Source organism: Delphinapterus leucas, chromosome 13 (assembly GCF_059928025.1).
Source record: "Delphinapterus leucas isolate spDelLeu-1000000601 "Yukka" chromosome 13, BTC_Dleu_Yukka2, whole genome shotgun sequence".
In the NCBI taxonomy this organism is placed as follows: Eukaryota; Metazoa; Chordata; class Mammalia; order Artiodactyla; family Monodontidae; genus Delphinapterus; species Delphinapterus leucas.
The window spans coordinates 25,637,283-25,655,226 of NC_143141.1; the positions used below are offsets into that span (position 1 = coordinate 25,637,283).

Consider the following 17,944-nt stretch of genomic DNA (forward strand, 5'->3'; position numbering starts at 1 on the left):
AAAATCCTGAGCGAGCAGCCCTGTACTTTGTCTCTGGTGTGTGCATCGGGCTGGTCCTCACCGTAGCTGCCCTGGTGATGAGGATCTCTTGCCACACAGACTGCCGGCAGCATCCCCAGAAGAAGTTCCTGCAGGACCAAGAAAGCAGCAGCAACAGCAGCGACAGCGAGGATGGCAGCTCCTACGCGGCATCTGACATCTCAGTCAGGAGACATCGTCGCTTCGAGAGGACTTTGAACAAGAACGTCTTCACCTCAGCGGAGGAGCTGGAGCGTGCCCAGCGGCTAGAGGAGCGGGAACGCATCATCAGGGAGATTTGGATGAATGGCCAGCCCGAGGTTCCTGGCACCAGGAGCCTGAACCGCTACTACTAGGGACAGGAGCAGGAATCCACACCCCACTGTTAGCCGCCTGGTAGAGAAAGGGTTCCACAAGGAGGGCGGGCACAAAGAGTTGAACGCAGCTCTGCTAATGTTATGGTGGCAGAGATAAGCAGGACATTCCCATTTTCTAGCCAGGAGGACTGATTTCTCCCTTTTTACTAAATTTATGGAGAAGTAGAAAAAACAAGTTGGTTCATCAACTTTTCCAGGTCTTGGAATGGTGCTGAAAACCCTTCTCCAGCAATGTGGATGGAGAGTAGAGAAATGGAACTTGTGGTTTCTCTTGATTTCTGAGGATCTCAGAAGTTTCTGCAGACTTCATTGCTATGTGTTATTTCTTTACAAAAGGAAATATTATTACAGCATGAGGGCTAGGAAGAGCAGGGTTAACTTAACCCAGTAAATGCAACTTTCTAAATGACTCCATGCTATGGAGGTGATTTTGATCCAGATAGCCTGATCAGTGCTTATTGTTTAAGGTCTATTCTTTCAATCTTGTGTTGCAATGGCAACCTCAGGGATTAAAATCCTATTTTTTATTAAAGTTCCCACTTCACTCATGAAAACGAATAATGTATTATAGGAGATGTGTCAGTGAACTAGAAAAATGTCAATAACCTCAAAGGATGAAGGTTTTATTTTAAATAGCTTATAAAGAATATATTAACATGCAATTAATGCTACATGCATTTGAAAATGCAGCACAAGAATAAAAGCTGTGTTTTTCCCCCTTTTGGAGAGAAGAAAATTTTGTTATGACTCTAGGTAATCATGATTTTAAACAATTTGTTTTAAAAAAAATCCCGTTTGGATTTCTAATAAAAGAATGGGAATGGGAGGTGAGGAATAAAGCCAAAATTAAGTTGGGATAAAAAATAAATGTTACATAAGATCTTTTTTTGTTTTATGTTGATCTCTGTGGTTACACTTACCCTAAACAGCACCCCTTTTATATAGTTGGGTATGGTCTTTTGCCAGGCCCTTCAAATAGCTGGAGAATTGTGAGAAACTGGAGAACGGAGAAATGGCCCCTAGGGACTTTTCATTTTCTGTATGTTTCTGTTATGATTACAGAATAGTTGAGTGATTGTTAAGCTGATAGAGGAATAGAAGACTTACCTAAGGCTAGAAATAATATGGTGGCCTCATACTGAGAGGGGAAGTTGGTAAGGAAGGAAGAGGGGCAAGGCTGAACCACATTTAGAAATGGGTTACAGAGGAGGAAGCAGCATCCTCCAGCCTGATAGACGGCAATAATGCATTCTATCAGTCTGTCAGATCGCTTCTCTGGCCATGCAGTGGGTTTCTTAGTCAGCCTGTCTGGATGCTCCAGAGCCTTCCTAGTGGATTTCCCCAGTTCATTGGCTTTGTCATCATACCTGAGAAGACAGTTGGGAGACTTCCTCAGCTGGACACTCTATTACTTTGGGAACTCACTATCTGTGATAGGGGCTTGAAAGTCTGTCTTAAGAACTGAACGGTTACAGATATCTGTTTCCCAAGGGGGCAATAGTTTGCTTGAAACCCTCAATGGCTGGCTTGATTATACCTTTTTGAGTGATCTCATTGGCTAGTAACAACTGCCAAAAATCTTGTTAAATCTGCCTCTCTGAATCTGGGTTCTTACCCTTGTGGTTTCAGTCCCTTGGTAACAAGTGCAAGAATCACCCCATTCCCCTGGGCTTTAGATTAACACCATCTATATTGGCCTGTGCCACTTTTTAAAGTTTTTATTTTTTAAAATTAATTTTTATTGGAGTATAGTTTCTTTACACTGTTGTGTTAGTTTCTTGCTGTACAGCAAAGAGAATCAGTTATACGTATAAATATATCCACTCTTTTTTCGATTTCCTTCCCATTTAGGTCACCACAGAGCACTGAGTAGAGTTCCCTGTGCTATATACTAGGTTCTCATTTGTTATCTAATTTATACATAGTAGTGTATATATGTCAGCCCTAATCTCCTAATTCATCCACCCCCGCTCCCCTGCTTGGTAACCATAAGTTTGTTCTCTACATCTGTGACTCTATTTCTGCTTTGCAAATAAGTTCATCTCTACCATTTTTCTAGGTTCCACATATAAGTGATATTATACAATATTTGTTTTTCTCTTTCTGACTTACTTCACTCTGTATGACAGTCTATCATCTGGTCCATCCAGTTCTCTGCAAATGGCACTATTTTGTTCCTTTCTATGGCTGAGTAATATTCCATTGTATATATGTACTACATCTTTATCCATTCCTCTCTCGATGAACATTTAGGTTGCTTCCATGTCCTGGCTATAGTAAATAGTGCTGCAATGAACAACAGGATGCATGTATCCTTTAGAATTATGGCTTTCTGCAGATATATGCCTGGGAGAGGGATTGCTGGATCATATAGTAGCTCTATTTTTAGTTTTTTAAGGAATCTCCATACTGTTCTTCATAGTGGCTGTATCAGTTTACATTCCCACCAACAGTGAGGAGGGTTCCCTTTTCTCCACACCCTCTCCAGCATTTATTTTTTCTAGATTTTTTGATGATGGCCGTTCTGACCAGTGTGAGGTGATACCTCATTGCAGTTTTGATTTGCATTTCTCTAATAATTAGTGATGTTGAGCATCTTTTCATGTGTCTATTGGCCACTGTATGTCTTCTTTGGAGAAATATCTATTTAGGTCTTCCTCCCATTTTGTGATTGGGTTGTTTGTTTTCTTGATATTGAGATGCATGTGCTGTTTATATATTTTGGAGATTAATCCCTTGTCAGTTGCTTCATTTGCAAATATATTCTCCCATTCTGAAGGTTGTCTTTTTGTTTTGTTTATGGTTTCCTTTGCTGTGCAAAAGCCTTTAAGTTTAATTAAGTCCCATTTATTTATTTTTGTTTTTATTTCCATTACTCTAGGTGGTGTATTGAAAAAGAACTTGCTGTGATTTATGTCAGAGAGTGTTCTGCCTACATTTCCTCTACGAGTTTTATATTATGTGGCCATACATTTAGGTCTTTAATCCATTTTGAGTTTATTTTTGTGTGTGGTGCTAGGGAGTGTTCTAATTTCGTTTTTTCACATGTAGTTGTCCTGTTTTCCCAGCACAACTTACTGAAGAGCCTGCCTTTTCTCCTTTGTATATTCTTGCCTCCTTTGTCATAGATTAGGTGACCATAGGTGTATGGGTTTATCTCTGGAGTTTCTATCCTGTTCCATTGATCTATAATTCTGTGTTTGTTCCAGTACCATACTGTTTTGATGGCTGTAGTTTTGTAGTATAATCTGAAGTCAGGGAGCCTGATTTCTCCAGCTGCATTCTTCTTTCTCAAGATAGCTTTTGCTATTTGGAGTATTTGTCTTTCCATACAAAGTGTAAAATTTTTTTGTTCTAATTCTGTGAAAAATGCCATTGGTAATTTGATAGGGATTGCACTGAATCTGTAGAATGCTTTGAGTAGTATAGTCATTTTCACAATATTGATTCTTCCAATCCAAGAACATGGTACATCTCTCCATCTGTTCGTGACATCTTTGATTACTTTCATCAGTGTTTTCTGAGTACAGGTCTTTTGCATCTTTAGGTCGGTTTATTCCTAGGTATTTTATTCTTTTTGATGCAATGGTAAATGGGATTGTTTCCTTAATCTCTCTTTCTGATCTTTCACTGTTAGTGTATAGGAATTCAAGAGACTTCTGTGTACTAATTTTGTATCCTGCAACTTTACCAAATTCATTGCTGAACTCCAGTAGATTTCTGGTAGCATCTTTAGGATATTCTATGTATAGTATCATGTTATCTGCAAACAGTGACAGTTTTACTTCTTCTTTTCCAACTTAGATTCCTTTTATTTCCTTTTCTTTTCTGATTGCCGTGGCTAGGACTTCCAAAACTATGTTGAATAAAAGCAGTGAGAGTGGACATCCTTGTCTTTTTCCTGATCTTAGAGGAAAGGCTTTCAGTTTTTCACCATTGAGAATGGTGTTTGCTGTGGGTTTGTCATATGTAGCCTTTTTATGTTGAGATAGGTTCTCCTATGCCCACTTTCTGGAGAGTTTTTTTTAATCAAAAATGGTGTTGAATTTTGTCAGAAGCTTTTTCTGCATCTATTGAGATGATTATATCGTTTTTATTCTTCAATTTGTTGATGTGGTGTATCATATTGATTGATTTGCATATATTGAAGAATCCTTGCATCCCTGGGATACACCCCACTTGATCATGGTGTATGATCCTTTTAATGTGTTGTTGGATTGGGTTTATTAGTATTTTGTTGAGGATATTTGTGTCCATGTTCATCAGTGATATTGGCCTGTAATTTTCTTTTTTGTGATAGCTTTTTCTGGTTTTGGTATCAGGGTGATGGTGGCCTCGTAGAATGAGCTTGGGAGTCTTCCTCCCTCTGTAATTTTTTGGAAGAGTTTGAGAAGGATGGGTATTAGCTCTTCTATAAGTGTTTGATAGAACTCTCCTGTGAAGCCATCTGGCCCTGGGCTTTTGTTTGTTGTAAGGTTTTTTTTTAAATTTTGTCTGTGCTGGGTCTTTGTTGTGGCACACGGGCTTCTCTCTAGTTCTGGCACATGGGCTTCTCTAGTTGTGATACACAGGCTCTAGAGTGCATGAGGTCAGTAGCTGCAGTGTGTGGGCTTTTCTAGTTGTGGCAGAAAAGCATGCGGGCTCAGTAGTTGTGGCATGTGTGCTTATTTGCCCCACGGCATGTGGGATCTTAGTTCCCCGACTAGGGATTGAACCCACGTCTCCTACATTGGAAGGAAGATTCTTAACCACTGGACCACCAAGGTAGTCCCTTTTGGAAGATTTTTAATCACAGTTTCAATTTCAGTACTTGTGATTCGTCTGTTCATATTTTCTATTTCTTCCTGGTTCGGCCTTGGAAGGTTGTATCTTTCTAAGAATTTGTCCATTTCTTCTAGGTTGTCCATTTTATTGGCATATTATTGCTTGTAGTAATATCTTATGATCCTTTGTATTTCTGTGGTGTCCATTGTAACTTCTTTTTCATTTCCAATGTCATTGATTTGCATCCTCTCCCTTTTATTCTTGATGAGTCTGGCTAAAGGTTTATCAATTTTGTTTATCTTCTCAAAGAATCAGCTTTTAGTTTCATTGATCTTTGCTATTGTTTTCTTTGTCTCCATTTCATTTATTTCTGGTCTGATCTTCATGACTTCTTTCCTTGTACTAACTTTGGATTTTTTTTGTTCTTCTTTCTCTAGTTGCTTTAGGTGTAAGGATAGTTGTTTATTTGAAAATTTTCTTGTTTGTTTGGGTTTCTTTTGGCTGCGTTGGGTCTTCATTGCTGCATGCGGGCTTTCTCTAGTTGTGGCAAGTGGGAGTTACTCTTCGTTGCGGTGTGTGGGCTTCTCATTGCAGTTGCTTCTCTTGTTGCAGAGCAGAGGCTCTAGGTGCACAGGCTTCAGTAGTTGCAGCACCTGGGCTCAGTAGTTGCAGCATGCAGGCCCTAGTGTACATGGATTTCAGTAGTTTCAGCACGTGGACTCAGTAGTTGTGGTGCATGGGCTCTAGGGCACACAGACTTCAGTAACTGTGGTGCACAGGCTCAGTAGTTGTGGCTTGCGGGCTCTAGAGTGCAGGCTCAGTAGTTGTGGTGCCCAGGCTTAGTTGCTGCACAGCATGTGGGATCTTCCTGGACCAGGGATCAAACCCATGTCCCCTGTATTGTCAGGCAGATTCTTAACTAGTGTGCCACCATGAAAGTCCTTTTCCTTGTTTCTTGAGGTAGGATTGTATTGCTATAACTTCCCTATTAGAACTGCTTTTGCTGCATGCCATAGGTTTTCGATTGTTGTGTTTTTATTGTCATTTGTCTCTAGGTATTTTTTGGATTTTCTCTTTGATTTCTTCAGTGATCCATTGACTATTTAGTAACATGTTTAGAATTGTTATGTCTTCTTCTTGGATTGATCCCTTGATCATTATGTAGTGTCCTCCTTGTCTCTTCTAACAGTCTTTATTTTAAAGTCTATTTTGTCTGATATTGCTATTCCGGCTTTCTTTTGATTTCAGTTTGCAGGGAGTAATGTTTTCCCATCCCCTAACTTTCAGTCTGCATGTGTCCCTAGGTCTGAAGTGGGTTTCTTGTAGACAGCATATATACAGGTCTTGTTCTTGTATCCATTCAGCCAGTCTGTGTCTTTTGGTTGGAGCCCTTAATCCATTTACTTTTAAGGTAATTATTGATATGAATGCTCCTATTGACATTTTCTTAATTGTTTTGGGTTTGTTTTTATAGGTCTTCTTCTTTTGTCTTTTCCACCTAGAGAAGTTCCTTTAGCATTTGTTGTAAAGCTGGTTTAGTGGTGCTGTATTCTCTTAACTTTTCCTTGTCTGTAAAGCTTTTGATTTCTCCTTTGAATGAGGTCTTTGCTGGGTAGAGTAGTCTTGGTTGTCAGCTTTTCCCTTTCATCACTTTAAATATATCTTGCCATTCCCTTCTGGCCTGCAAAGTTTCTGCTGAAAAATCAGCTGATAACCTTATGGAGATTGCCTTCCATGTTTTTTGTTTGTTTTCCCTTGCTGCCTTTAATATTTTTTCTTTGTATTTAACTTTCTTTAGTTTGATTAATATGTGTCTCTGCATGTTTCTTCTTGGGTTTATCATGTACTGGATTCTCTGCACTTCCTGGATGTGGGTGGTTATTTCCTTTCCCATGTTAGGAGAGTTTTCAACTATAATCACTTCAAATATTTTCTCAGACCCTTTCTCTTTCTGTTCTTCTGAGATCCCTATAATTCAAATGTTGGTGCATTTAATGTTATCCCAGAGGTCTCTGAGACTGTCCTCATTTCTTTTTAAAAAAAAATTTATTTATTTATTCATTTATTTACTTGGCTGCATTAGGTCTTAGTTGTGACACGTGGGATATTTCATTGTGGCACACGGGCTCTTCATTGTGGTGTGCGCGCTTCTCTAGTTGTGGCCCATGGGCTCCAGCATGCGTACGCTGAGTAGTTGTGGTGCACAGGCTCTTTAGTTGTGGTGCATGGGCTCCAGAGCATGTGGGCTCAGTAGTTGCGGCACACTGGCTCTCGAGTTGTGGTGTGCAGGCTCAGTAGTTGTGGCACATGGGCTTAGTTGCCCCGTGGCATATGGGATCTAGTCCCCGACCAGGGGTCAAACCTGCATCCCCTGCATTGGAAGGTGGATTCTTAACCACTGGACAGGGAAATCCCTGTCTTCATTTCTTTTGTTTTTTCTTTATTCTGCTCCTCAGCAATTATTTCCACCATCCTGTCTTCCAGGTCACTTATCCATTCTTCTGCCTCAGTTATTCTGCTATTGATTCCTTCTAGTGCATTTTTCATTTAGTTATTGTATTGTTCATCACTGTTTGTTTGTTTTTTAGTTCTTCTATGTCCATATTAAACATTTCTTGTATCATCTCAGTCCATGCCTCCACTGTATTTCTGAGATCTTGGATCATCTTTATTATCATTACTCTGAATTATTTTTCAGGTAGATTGTCTACTTCCTCTTCATTTATTTGTTTTTTTGGGTTTTCAACTTGCTCCTTCGTTTGCAATATATTTCACTGTCATCTCATTTTGTCTAACTTACTGTGTTTGTGGTCTCCTTTCCACAGGCTGCAGGGTCATAGTTCCTCTTGCTTCTGGTGTCTGCTCCCTGGTGGTTGAGGTTGGTCCAGGGACTTGTGTAATCCCCCCTGGTGGTGGGGACTGGTTCCTGTGCTCTGGTGGGTGGAGCTGAGTTGTGTCCCTCTGATGGGCAGGGCCACGACAGGGGGTGTGTTTTGGGGTGTCTGTGAGCTTAGTATGAATTTAGGCAGCCTGTCTGCTGATGGGTGGGGCTGTATCCTGTCTTACTGGTTGTTTGGCCTGAGGTGTCCATCACTGGAGCCTGCAGGCAGTTCAGTGGATCCAGATCTTGGTGCTGAGATGGGGACCTCTGGGAGAGACCACACTGACTAATATTCCCTGGGGCTGGGATTTGGTGCTCCCACTCTGGGGGCTCAGGCACAACCCCTGGCCTGGGAACCAGGATGCTGTAAGTCAAGTGGCATGGACCAAAAAAAAAAAAAAGGAAAATAAAACAAAGAGGCAAACTAAACCCAAGACAAATAACAAAAACAAACAAGAAAAACCAAAACAAAACAAAACAAAGAAACCAAACAAAACCCAAGACATATAATAAAAACAAAACCAAACAAAAACAAAAATACAAACAGAAAAACAGCAAAATCAAATGAAAACGATCAAAGAAACAAAAAACAAGAAAACAACCAAACAAAAGAACTCAAAAACCAAAACTGTAAAAATAAAAAAAACCCCAGCAAACTAAAAAGAAAAGCAAGAAAACAAAAAACACAAAAATGACAAAAAATGATAAAAACCAAAAAGAAACAAACAAAACCAGAAGAAAAATAATCAAAAAAAATAGCAAAAAGAAGAAAGCAAGCAAAAAACCCAAACAAGACAACAAAAAGTAAAATAAAATAAAAAATAGAAAAATAAAAATTAAGAAAAAAATTTTTAATAAAATAAAAAATAAATAAAATTTTCCTAGGGCCTCTGCTATAAGTGTCCTTGCCCCTACAGTGAGCCACAGCCAACCCTTGCCTCCCCAGGGGACCTTACAAGACCTTTAGGTAGTTCTCTGGACCCACTTTGGGGGCATCTCAGACTCTGTCCTGGCCAACTCCCGCATGTACTTGCCCCCAAAGTCCACAGCTGCTAAAGCTAAACAGGTCGCAGTTGTGGGAGCACTCTTTGTCCATTCAGATGCTCCACAGATGCTGGGTTTCTCAAGCCAATTGTGAGGGTTTAGTCTGTAGCTTGTGCAGCTGCACGGAGAAATTTCAGTTCCTCTTCCTTAGTCGCACAGCCCCTGGGGCTCAGCTTTACTTTTGACCCCACCTCTGCATGTGAGTTACCCTCATGCATCTGTTCCCCTTCCAGGTGATAGGGGGTGAAAGCAGGACTGACTGGGGCACGCTTGCTCACTTAGGTGGGAGGGGCAAGAAGCAGTGACAGACTGGGGGGCACGTGCTCACTCAGGCAGGGGAGGGTCAAGGCAGCCACGACTGGGGCGCATGCACTCACCCTGCTGGGATCCCCCTCTAGTGCCCATGGCAGCAGAGGCCAGCAGACTGGGGTGTGCTCGCTCTGATGGGAGTCCTTCCATGTGCCCACGGAGGCAGGGGCTGGCGTGTGGGGAGAGAGTCTGTGATGGCAGCCCTGCCCCTTGCATGCCACTCAACAATGGTGCCTCACTTCCAAGGCAGACCACGCTTCTTCCTCCAGGAGCATTCCCAGCCCTGGAGGTCCTCATTTCCGTCTCCTCAGTCTGTCCCCATGTAGCCAATCTCATCACTCCCATCCCTTCAGGCTGTCTCCATGCAGCCAACAGCTGTCCTCTTCCCAGGTCCACTCTCTTAACTCCACCCTTTAGCACCCAGCCCCCACCAGCACTGGTGGACACCCATCTCAAGCTGGGGTGCCTAGGGCTGACTTCCCAGGAGGCCCTGGCAGGGGTGGCATGCAGGCATGCTGGGGTCTGCACAGCAAAAGGAGGCCTTGGCTTATGGGGGGTGGGGCGAGCTTGCTCAGATGTGCACCCCTCTCAGTTCCTGTAGAGGCAGGGGCCAACAGGTGGGGAAGAGGGTTGCAATTCTGCCTCTTTTTTAAAATTGAAGTATACTTGGTTTACATTATTACATTAGTTTCAGGTGTACAACATAGTGATTCAGTATTTTTACTGATTATACTCCATTAAAAGTTATTGCAAGATAATGTCTGCAATTCCCTTTACTATACAATATATCCTTGTTGCTTACCTATTTTACAAATAGTAGTTTGTATCTCTTAATTCCATATCTCTAATTTGCCACTCCCCCCTTTTCTCTCCCCTCTAGTAACCACTGGTTTGTTTTCTATATCTGTGAGTCTGTTTTTGTTTTGCATATGTAATTCCAACATATACATATGTATATATATATACACATTTATGTATTATTTTTAGATTCCACATATAAGTTCTATCTTATATGTATTTGTCTTTTCTGTCTGACTTATTTCACTAAACATAATATTCTCTAGGTCCATCTGCATTGCTGCAAGTGGCAGAATTTTATTGTCTTTTATGGCTCAATAATACTCCGTTTTATATATATATATATATATATATAAAATGTATGTATGTATAAAAAATGGAGTATTATTCTTTTCTTTATCCATTCATCTGTTGAGGGCCACTGGGGTTGCTTACGTATCTTGGCTATTTTAATAGTGTTGCTGTGAACATTGGGCTGCATGTATCTTTTCGAATTAGTGTTTTCATTTTTCTCTGGATATATACCCAGGAATGGAATTGCTGGATCATATAGTAGTCCTATTTTTAGTTTATTTAGGAACCACCATCCTGTTTCCTATAGTGGCTGCACCAATTTACAGTCCACCAACAGTGTGCAAGTGTTCCCTTTTCTCCCCATTCTCTCCAACATTTATTTGTAGACTTTTTGATGATAGCCATTCTGACAGGTGTTATGTGATATCTCATTTTTGATTTGCATTTCTCAAATAATTAGTGATGTCAAGCATCTTTTCACATGCCTTTTCGCTATCTGTGTGTCTTCTTTAGAAAAATATCTATTCAGATTTTCTGCCCATTTTTTGAATGGGTTGTTTGGGTTTTTTTGATATTGAGTTGTATGAACTGTTTGTATATTTTGGATGTTAACTGCTTGTCAGTCATATCATTTGCAAATATTTTCTCCCATTGCATAGGTTGTCTTTTCATTTTTTTTGATGGTTTCCTTTGCTGTGCCAAAGCTTTTAAATTTAATTAGGTCCTATTTGTTTATTTTTGCTTTTATTTATTTTGCCTTAGGAGACAGGTCCAAAAAATATTACTATCATTTATGTCAAAGAGTGTTCTGCCTATGTTCTCTTCTGGGAGTTTTATGGTTTATGGTCTTTCATTTAGGTATTTAATCTATTTTGAGTTTATTTTTGTATGTGGTGTGTGGAAGTGTTCTAATTTTATTCTTTTATATGTAGCTGTCCAGTTTTCCCTGCACAATTTATTGAAGACCACTGTCTTTTTTCCATTGTATATTCTTGCCTCTGTTGTCATAGATTAATTGACCGTAGGTGTGTTGGTTTATTCTTGGGCCTTCTATTCTGTTCCATTTATCTATATGCCTGTTTTTGTGCCAGTACCATGCAGTATAGTTTGAAGTCTGTGAGCATGATACCTCCAACTCTGTTCTTTTTCTCAAGATTGCTTTGGTAATTTGGGGCCTTTATGGTTCCACATGAATTTTAGGATTATTTGTTCTAATACTGTGAAAAATGTCATGGGTATTTTGATAGGAATCACATTGTAGCTGTAGATTGCTTTGGGCAGCATGGCACTTTTGACATTATTAATTCTTCCAATCTAAGAACATGGGATATCTTTCATTTCTTTGTAACATATTCAATTTCCTTCATCAGTGTTTTATAGTTTTCAGAGTATAGGGCTTTTAACTCCTTGTTTAAGTTTATTCCTAGGTATTTTATTCTCTTTGATGCAATTTTAAACAGGATTTTTTTTTTACTTTCTCTTTCTGATAGTTCATTATTAGTGCATAGAAAAGCAACAGATTTTTGTATATTAATCTTGTATCCTGTGACATTGCTGAATTTATTTATTAGTTCTAATAGTTTTGGGGTGGAGACTTTAGGGTTCTCTATATAAAGTGTTATGTCATCTGCAAATAGTGACAGTTTTACTTCTTCCCTTCCAATTTGGATGCCTTTTATTTCTTTTTCTTGTCTGATTAGTGTGGCTAGGACTTCCAATACTATGTTAAACAGAAGTGGCAAGACTGGGCATCTTGATCATGAATTTAGAAGAAAGACTTTCAGCATTTTACCACTGAGTATGATATTAGCTGTGAATTTGTCATAAATGGACTTTATTATGTTGAGGTGTGTTCCTGCTATACCAACTTTGATGAGAGTTTTTATCATGAATTGGTGTTGAATTTTGTCAAATGCTTTCTCTGCATCTATTGAGATGATCATGTGATTTTATCCTTCCTTTTGTTACTGTGGTATATTACATTGATTGATTTGTGAATATTCCATCCCTGGAATAAATCCCACTTGATCATCATATATGATCCTTTTTATATATTATTGAATTTGCTTTGCTAATATTTTATTGAGGGTTTTTGCATCTATATTCATCAAAGATATTGGCTTGTAATTTTGTTTGTTTGTTTGTTTGTAGCGTCTTTGGTTTGGTGTCAGGGTAATGGTGGCCTCTTCAATTTTTCAGACTAGCTTGAGAAGGTTAGGTACTAGTTCTTCCTTATATGTTTGGTAGAATTCCTCTATGAAACCATATGGTTCTGAACTTTTGTTTGCTGGGAGGTTTTTTTTTTAATTACTACAAATTCAATTTCACTAGTAGCAATTGGTCTGTTCCAATTGTCTGTTTCTTCTTGATTCAGTCTTGGCTGGTTGTATATTTCTAGAAATTTGCCCAGTTCTTCTAGGTTGTCCAATTTGTTGGCCTATAACTGTTCTTAGTATTCTCTTATGATATTTTTATATCTCTGTGATATTAGTCATTATTTCTTTTCTTTCATTTCTTATTTTGTTTGAGTCCTCTCTTTTCTTCTTGGTGAACCTGGCTAGAGGTTTATCAACTTTATCTTTTCAAAAAACCAGTTCTTGGTTTCATTGATCTTTTCTTTTTTGATCTCTATTTCCTTTCTGATCTTTATTATTTCCTTCCTTCTGCTGACTTTGGCCTTTGGCTTTTTTTTTCCTTTTTCTGATTCCTTTAAGTGATAGGTTAGGTTGTTTACTTGAGATGTTTCTTGTTTCTAGAGGAAAGCCTGAATTGCTATACACGTCCCTCTTAGAACTGATTTTGTGGCATCCCATAGATTTTGAAGTGTTCTGTTTCCATTTTCATTTGTCTCAAGGTATTTTCTGATTTCCTCTTTGATTTCTTCATTTACCCTTTGGTTTTTTAGTAGCATGCTTAGTCTCCACATGTTTGTTTTTTCTTTCTGTAATTGATTTCCAGCTTTATACCATTTTTGTTCAAAAAAATGTTTGATATAATTTCTATCCTTTGAAATTTGTTGAAATTTTTTTGTGGCCTAGCATGTGATCTACCCTGGAGAAAGTGTGCACTTGAAAAGAATATGTATTATGCTGTTTTTGGATTGAATATCCTGTACATATCTATTAAATCCAGTTGGTCTCCTGTGTCATTTAAGATCACTGTTTCCTTATTAATTTTCTGTCCAGATTTCTGGATAGTCTGTCCACTGATGTCAGTGAGGTGTTAAAATCCCCTACTATTATTGTATTATTGCCAATTTCTCCCTTTATGTCTGTTAGTATTTGCTTTATGTAATTAGGTGCTCCTATATTAGGTGCATATATGTTAAAGACTGTTATATCCTCTTCTTGTATTTATCCTTTTATCATTATATAATGCCTTTCTTTGCCTTTTATTATAGACTTTGTTTTAAAGTCTATTTTATCTGATGTGAGTACTGCTTCTCTTGCTTTCTTGTTGTTTCTGTTTTCACGAAATATCTTTTTCCATCCCCTCACTTTCAGTCTGTCTCTGTCTTTTGTCCTAAGATGTCTGTTATAGGCCGCATATGGAAGGGTCTTTTTTTTTAATCCAGTCATCCAGCATATGTGTTTTGATCAGAGCATTTAGTTCATTGACCTTTAAAGTAATTATTGATAGGTAGGTATATATTGTCATTTTATTACTTGCTCTCTGGTTATTTTGTAGTTCATTTTTTTTTCTTCTTTGAGTTTTGATAATTTTCTTTGGTAGTATGCTTGTGCTCCTTTCTTTTTAGTTTCTGTTTATCTATTATAGGTTTTTGATTTGTGGTTACCATGTGGTTCATATATGTTCACCTATAATTATATCTGCTTGTTTTAAGCTGGTAGTCACTTAAGTTCAAACAAACTCTAAAAAAGGTACATTTTTAACCCCTTTCCCCACATTTTGTGTTTTTGTGCCATGTTTTATATCTTCATGGTTAATCTTTAACTGTTTATTATAGTTATAATTGCTTATACAATTTTTTTGTCTTTTAATCTACAAACTGGCTTATTTCAGTGGTTGATCCTCAGTCCTTACTATATATTTCCCTTTTCTGGTGAGATTTTCCCTTTCCTATAGTTTCTTACTTCTTTTCCACTTAGAGAAGACTCTTCAACACTTCTTTTAGGGTAGGTTTAGTATTGATGAGCTCTTTTAGTTTCTGCTTGTGTGGAAAGTTCTTTATCTCTCCTTCTATTCTAAATGACAATCTTGCTGGGTAGAGTATCCTAAGTTGCAAGGTTTTCCCTTTCAGACTTTGAATATATCATTTCACTTCCTTCTGACTTGTACAGAAACCAGCTGATAGCCTTATGAGGACTCTCTTGTATATGATTCTTTGTTTTTCTCTTGCTGCCTTTAGAATCTTTATCTTTAACTCTTGCCAGTTAATTATGATGTGTCTTGGTATGGATCTGTTTGAGTTCATCTTGTTTGGGACCCTCTGTGCTTCCTGTGCCTGAATATCTTTTCTTCTTTAGATTTGGGATGTTTTCAGCCTTAATTTCCTTAAATACTTTTTTGATCCCCTTACTCTCTCTTCTTCTGAGACTCCTATAATGTGAATATTAGTATGCTTAATATTATCCGAGAGATCTCTTAAATTGCTTTCTATTATTAAAAATTTTGTTTTTCTTTCAGCTGTTCTGATTGAGTGATTTCCATTATTCTATCTTCCAGATCACTTCTTTGTTTTTCTGTATCACTTAGTCTGCCATTCATTTCTTCTAGAGTGCTTTTTATTTCAGCTACTGAAGTGTTCATTTCTGATTGGATCTTTATCATATTTTCTAGTTCCTTGTTAAAATGTTCACTGTTTACATCAATTCTTTTCCTTAATTCAGTTAACATTTTTATTACCAATGTTTTTTGTTTCTTTGCGGTACGCGAGCCTCTCACTGTTGTGGCCTCTCCCATTGCGGAGCACAGGCTCCAGACATGCAGAATCAGTGGCCATGGCTCACGGGCCTAGCTGCTCCGAGGCATGTGGGATCTTCCCGGACCGGGGCACGAACCCGTGTCCCCTGCGTCGGCAGGCGGACTCTCAACCACTGCGCCACCAGGGAAGCCCAATGTTTTGAGTTCTTTATTTGGTAATTGTTTATTTCTGTTTCATTGTTTATTTTTTCAGGGCTTTTCTCTTGCTCTTTCTATTGAGAGTAGTTCCTCTGCCTTTTCATTTTTCTTAACTTTCTTGCCTCTAAGAGTTTAGGTAAAACAGTTACCTATGCAGTCTTGAAGGGGTGTCTTATGTGGGAGTGTCCCTATACAGACTGTGTGCTTCTAATGCTATTGGTGGGAGAGCTGGATTTGATGTGAAATAAGTCACCGTTTTCTCAGGGTGTGCTGGCAGCTATCACCTTGATAGGGGGTAGGGCTGGAGATAGAGGATCTAAAGCCAGTGCTGGGTATGAGGTGGGACTTTTTCTGCTAAGTGACCATCACTGCCCTGTCATGGATGGAGTCTGATCCCAAGTTGCTGGATCAGAAACCCTGAGGGTCAGGCCTGAGGTAGTCCTGTTTCCTTTAAGTGTCTGTTTTTCCCCTCCCCATACTGAGAACTCTGTCCCAGAATAGGGAAGTGCTGAAGCAAGTGGGTCCCATGTACAGACAGAGGTCAGATGTGTTGTTTGTGTAGGCACCTGTGGCTCTGCTCAGATGCAGCCTCGGGTGCCAGTCCCCTCTGTCCCTCACAGCCAATCACTTCCCTCTATTTCCAATGTCCCTGGCCTATTGTGAAACCACTCCACAGGGCTGGCAGGGGCCCACGTGGACTCATGGCATGTATCAGGAGGTGAGCTGTGTTGGAGTGGCCACCATCAGAGATCTGGCCTTCTTTTGAGGTGCTCCTTGAGTAAACACCAACAACGGCTGCCACTGTCCCATCCAGGTTCTATCCTGGGACCAACTCACCTCTGTGTCCTGTAGTTGAGTCTTTTCCCTCATAGTGGGTGCCCCAGATCCAGTGTTGCACTGTGGCATGGAGTGAGCAAGGCTGAAGTGTTCCTTTGGCTTGGGCTGAGGTGCATGGCAAGATAGTCATAGGAAACTGGCAACCACTAGAGCAGATCTCTCTCTTCCGTGCCTCAGGGGCTAGCCGGTGCATGCATGCTCCTCACTAGCAAAATCCAGCCCTCCCCCAGCCCTTTTATTTGTCCCAGCGGTCCTTCAAGCAGGGAAGGGGGCTTATCTCTTTTGCCTAGGCCTCCAGGATTGGGATGCCTAATACGTGGCTTGAAACGCTCACTCCCCAGGGCAGATGTCCACCTGTGTAATCTCCCTTTTCCTCTGAGTCCCCTCCTAGGGGCAGGGGTTCCAGCTCAAGTGTTTTTCTTCCTTTCTTACTGATTATGTGTGTATCTTTCTTACAGCCTAGGTTGTACAGGAGTACTTTTGTGAGCTTCCAGTTAGTTTTCAGTGAGAAATATTCCACATGTAGATGTATTTTTGATGTATTTGTTGGGGGAGGTGAGCTCCATGTCCTCTTACTCCACCATCTTGATCCGTCCTCCAACTACATCTCTTAGAAAAAGTATAACAATGCAGAGCTTCCTTTACCCCCAAGATGTGTCCAAAGCTGGTAATGAGGAGGGATAGGAACCGACATGTTAGGCAGAGGCTACAGGGGTTGCAGTGGTGTAAGTGTGTGGAAAGGCTTTGGGGCATCAGGCTTTCCCAGTTCACACTCCAATATTCTGACACCTTTCTACCAAGTTCGTGAAGTTCCTATTTTTAGTCAAACATAGGGAAAACTTTCCTATCTTGACTTAAGCAGTTCTACACATTAGGTCTGTCACTCACAGTTTGGTTCCAGTTTCTGTGTTAAGACACCTTCATTTGCAACAGAAATATATCTAACTTAAGAACATTTGTTGATTCATATAACTGAGAAGGGCAGGCTTGGATCTTGCTTCAGAGATAACTGGCTCCAGAGGCTCAAATGCTATCAGAAGGTTTGTCTCTCTCAGCTCTCATCTCTGCTTCACTCTGTTGCTGTTCTAATTTTCTTCTACCAGATGAAACTGGAGCAAACATGTACCATTATAGTGCACTGAATTGCTCACCACTGATCAAAGTCCCATACAGCTCACAGGCTGTGTGTGTGTGTGTTGTGTGTGTGTGGTGTGTGTGTGTGTGTGTGTGTGTGTGTGTGTGTGTGTCACAGTTTCATAGCTTACCGAGCTCAGAAGACAGCAAGGAAAGGATATTTTTGGTGCAGTTTCCCTGGTCTTCCATGGTTCCACAGACAAGCAGTAGCTAACAGTTAAACATCTGAGAAGACATTAGGAAGTGTAGGTGCCTTTGGAAGCTCCCAACAATTTCCCTTAAGAACCTCTTCCTTGCACCCACATAGGGGCACATCAAAATAAAGCAAATATTAACAGACATAAAGGGACATATTTACAGTAATACAATGATGGTAGAGGGTTTTAACATCCCACTTACATCATAG

General features: G+C 39.7%; 1 protein-coding gene across 4 annotated transcripts in view; it reads left to right on the forward strand.

The window, feature by feature from the left end:
* EVA1A (eva-1 homolog A, regulator of programmed cell death) overlaps nt 1-17,944 on the forward strand; it is a 99,649-nt gene that overhangs the window by 68,391 nt on the left and 13,314 nt on the right. For all 4 annotated transcript variants that reach the window (XM_089922921.1, XM_089922922.1, XM_022563087.3 and 1 more), the window contains one exon: nt 1-17,944. This exon is cut by the window's right edge and continues 13,314 nt beyond it. In XM_089922921.1, coding sequence (XP_089779047.1) covers nt 1-374 — 374 coding nt within the window. In that variant the 3' untranslated portion in view covers nt 375-17,944.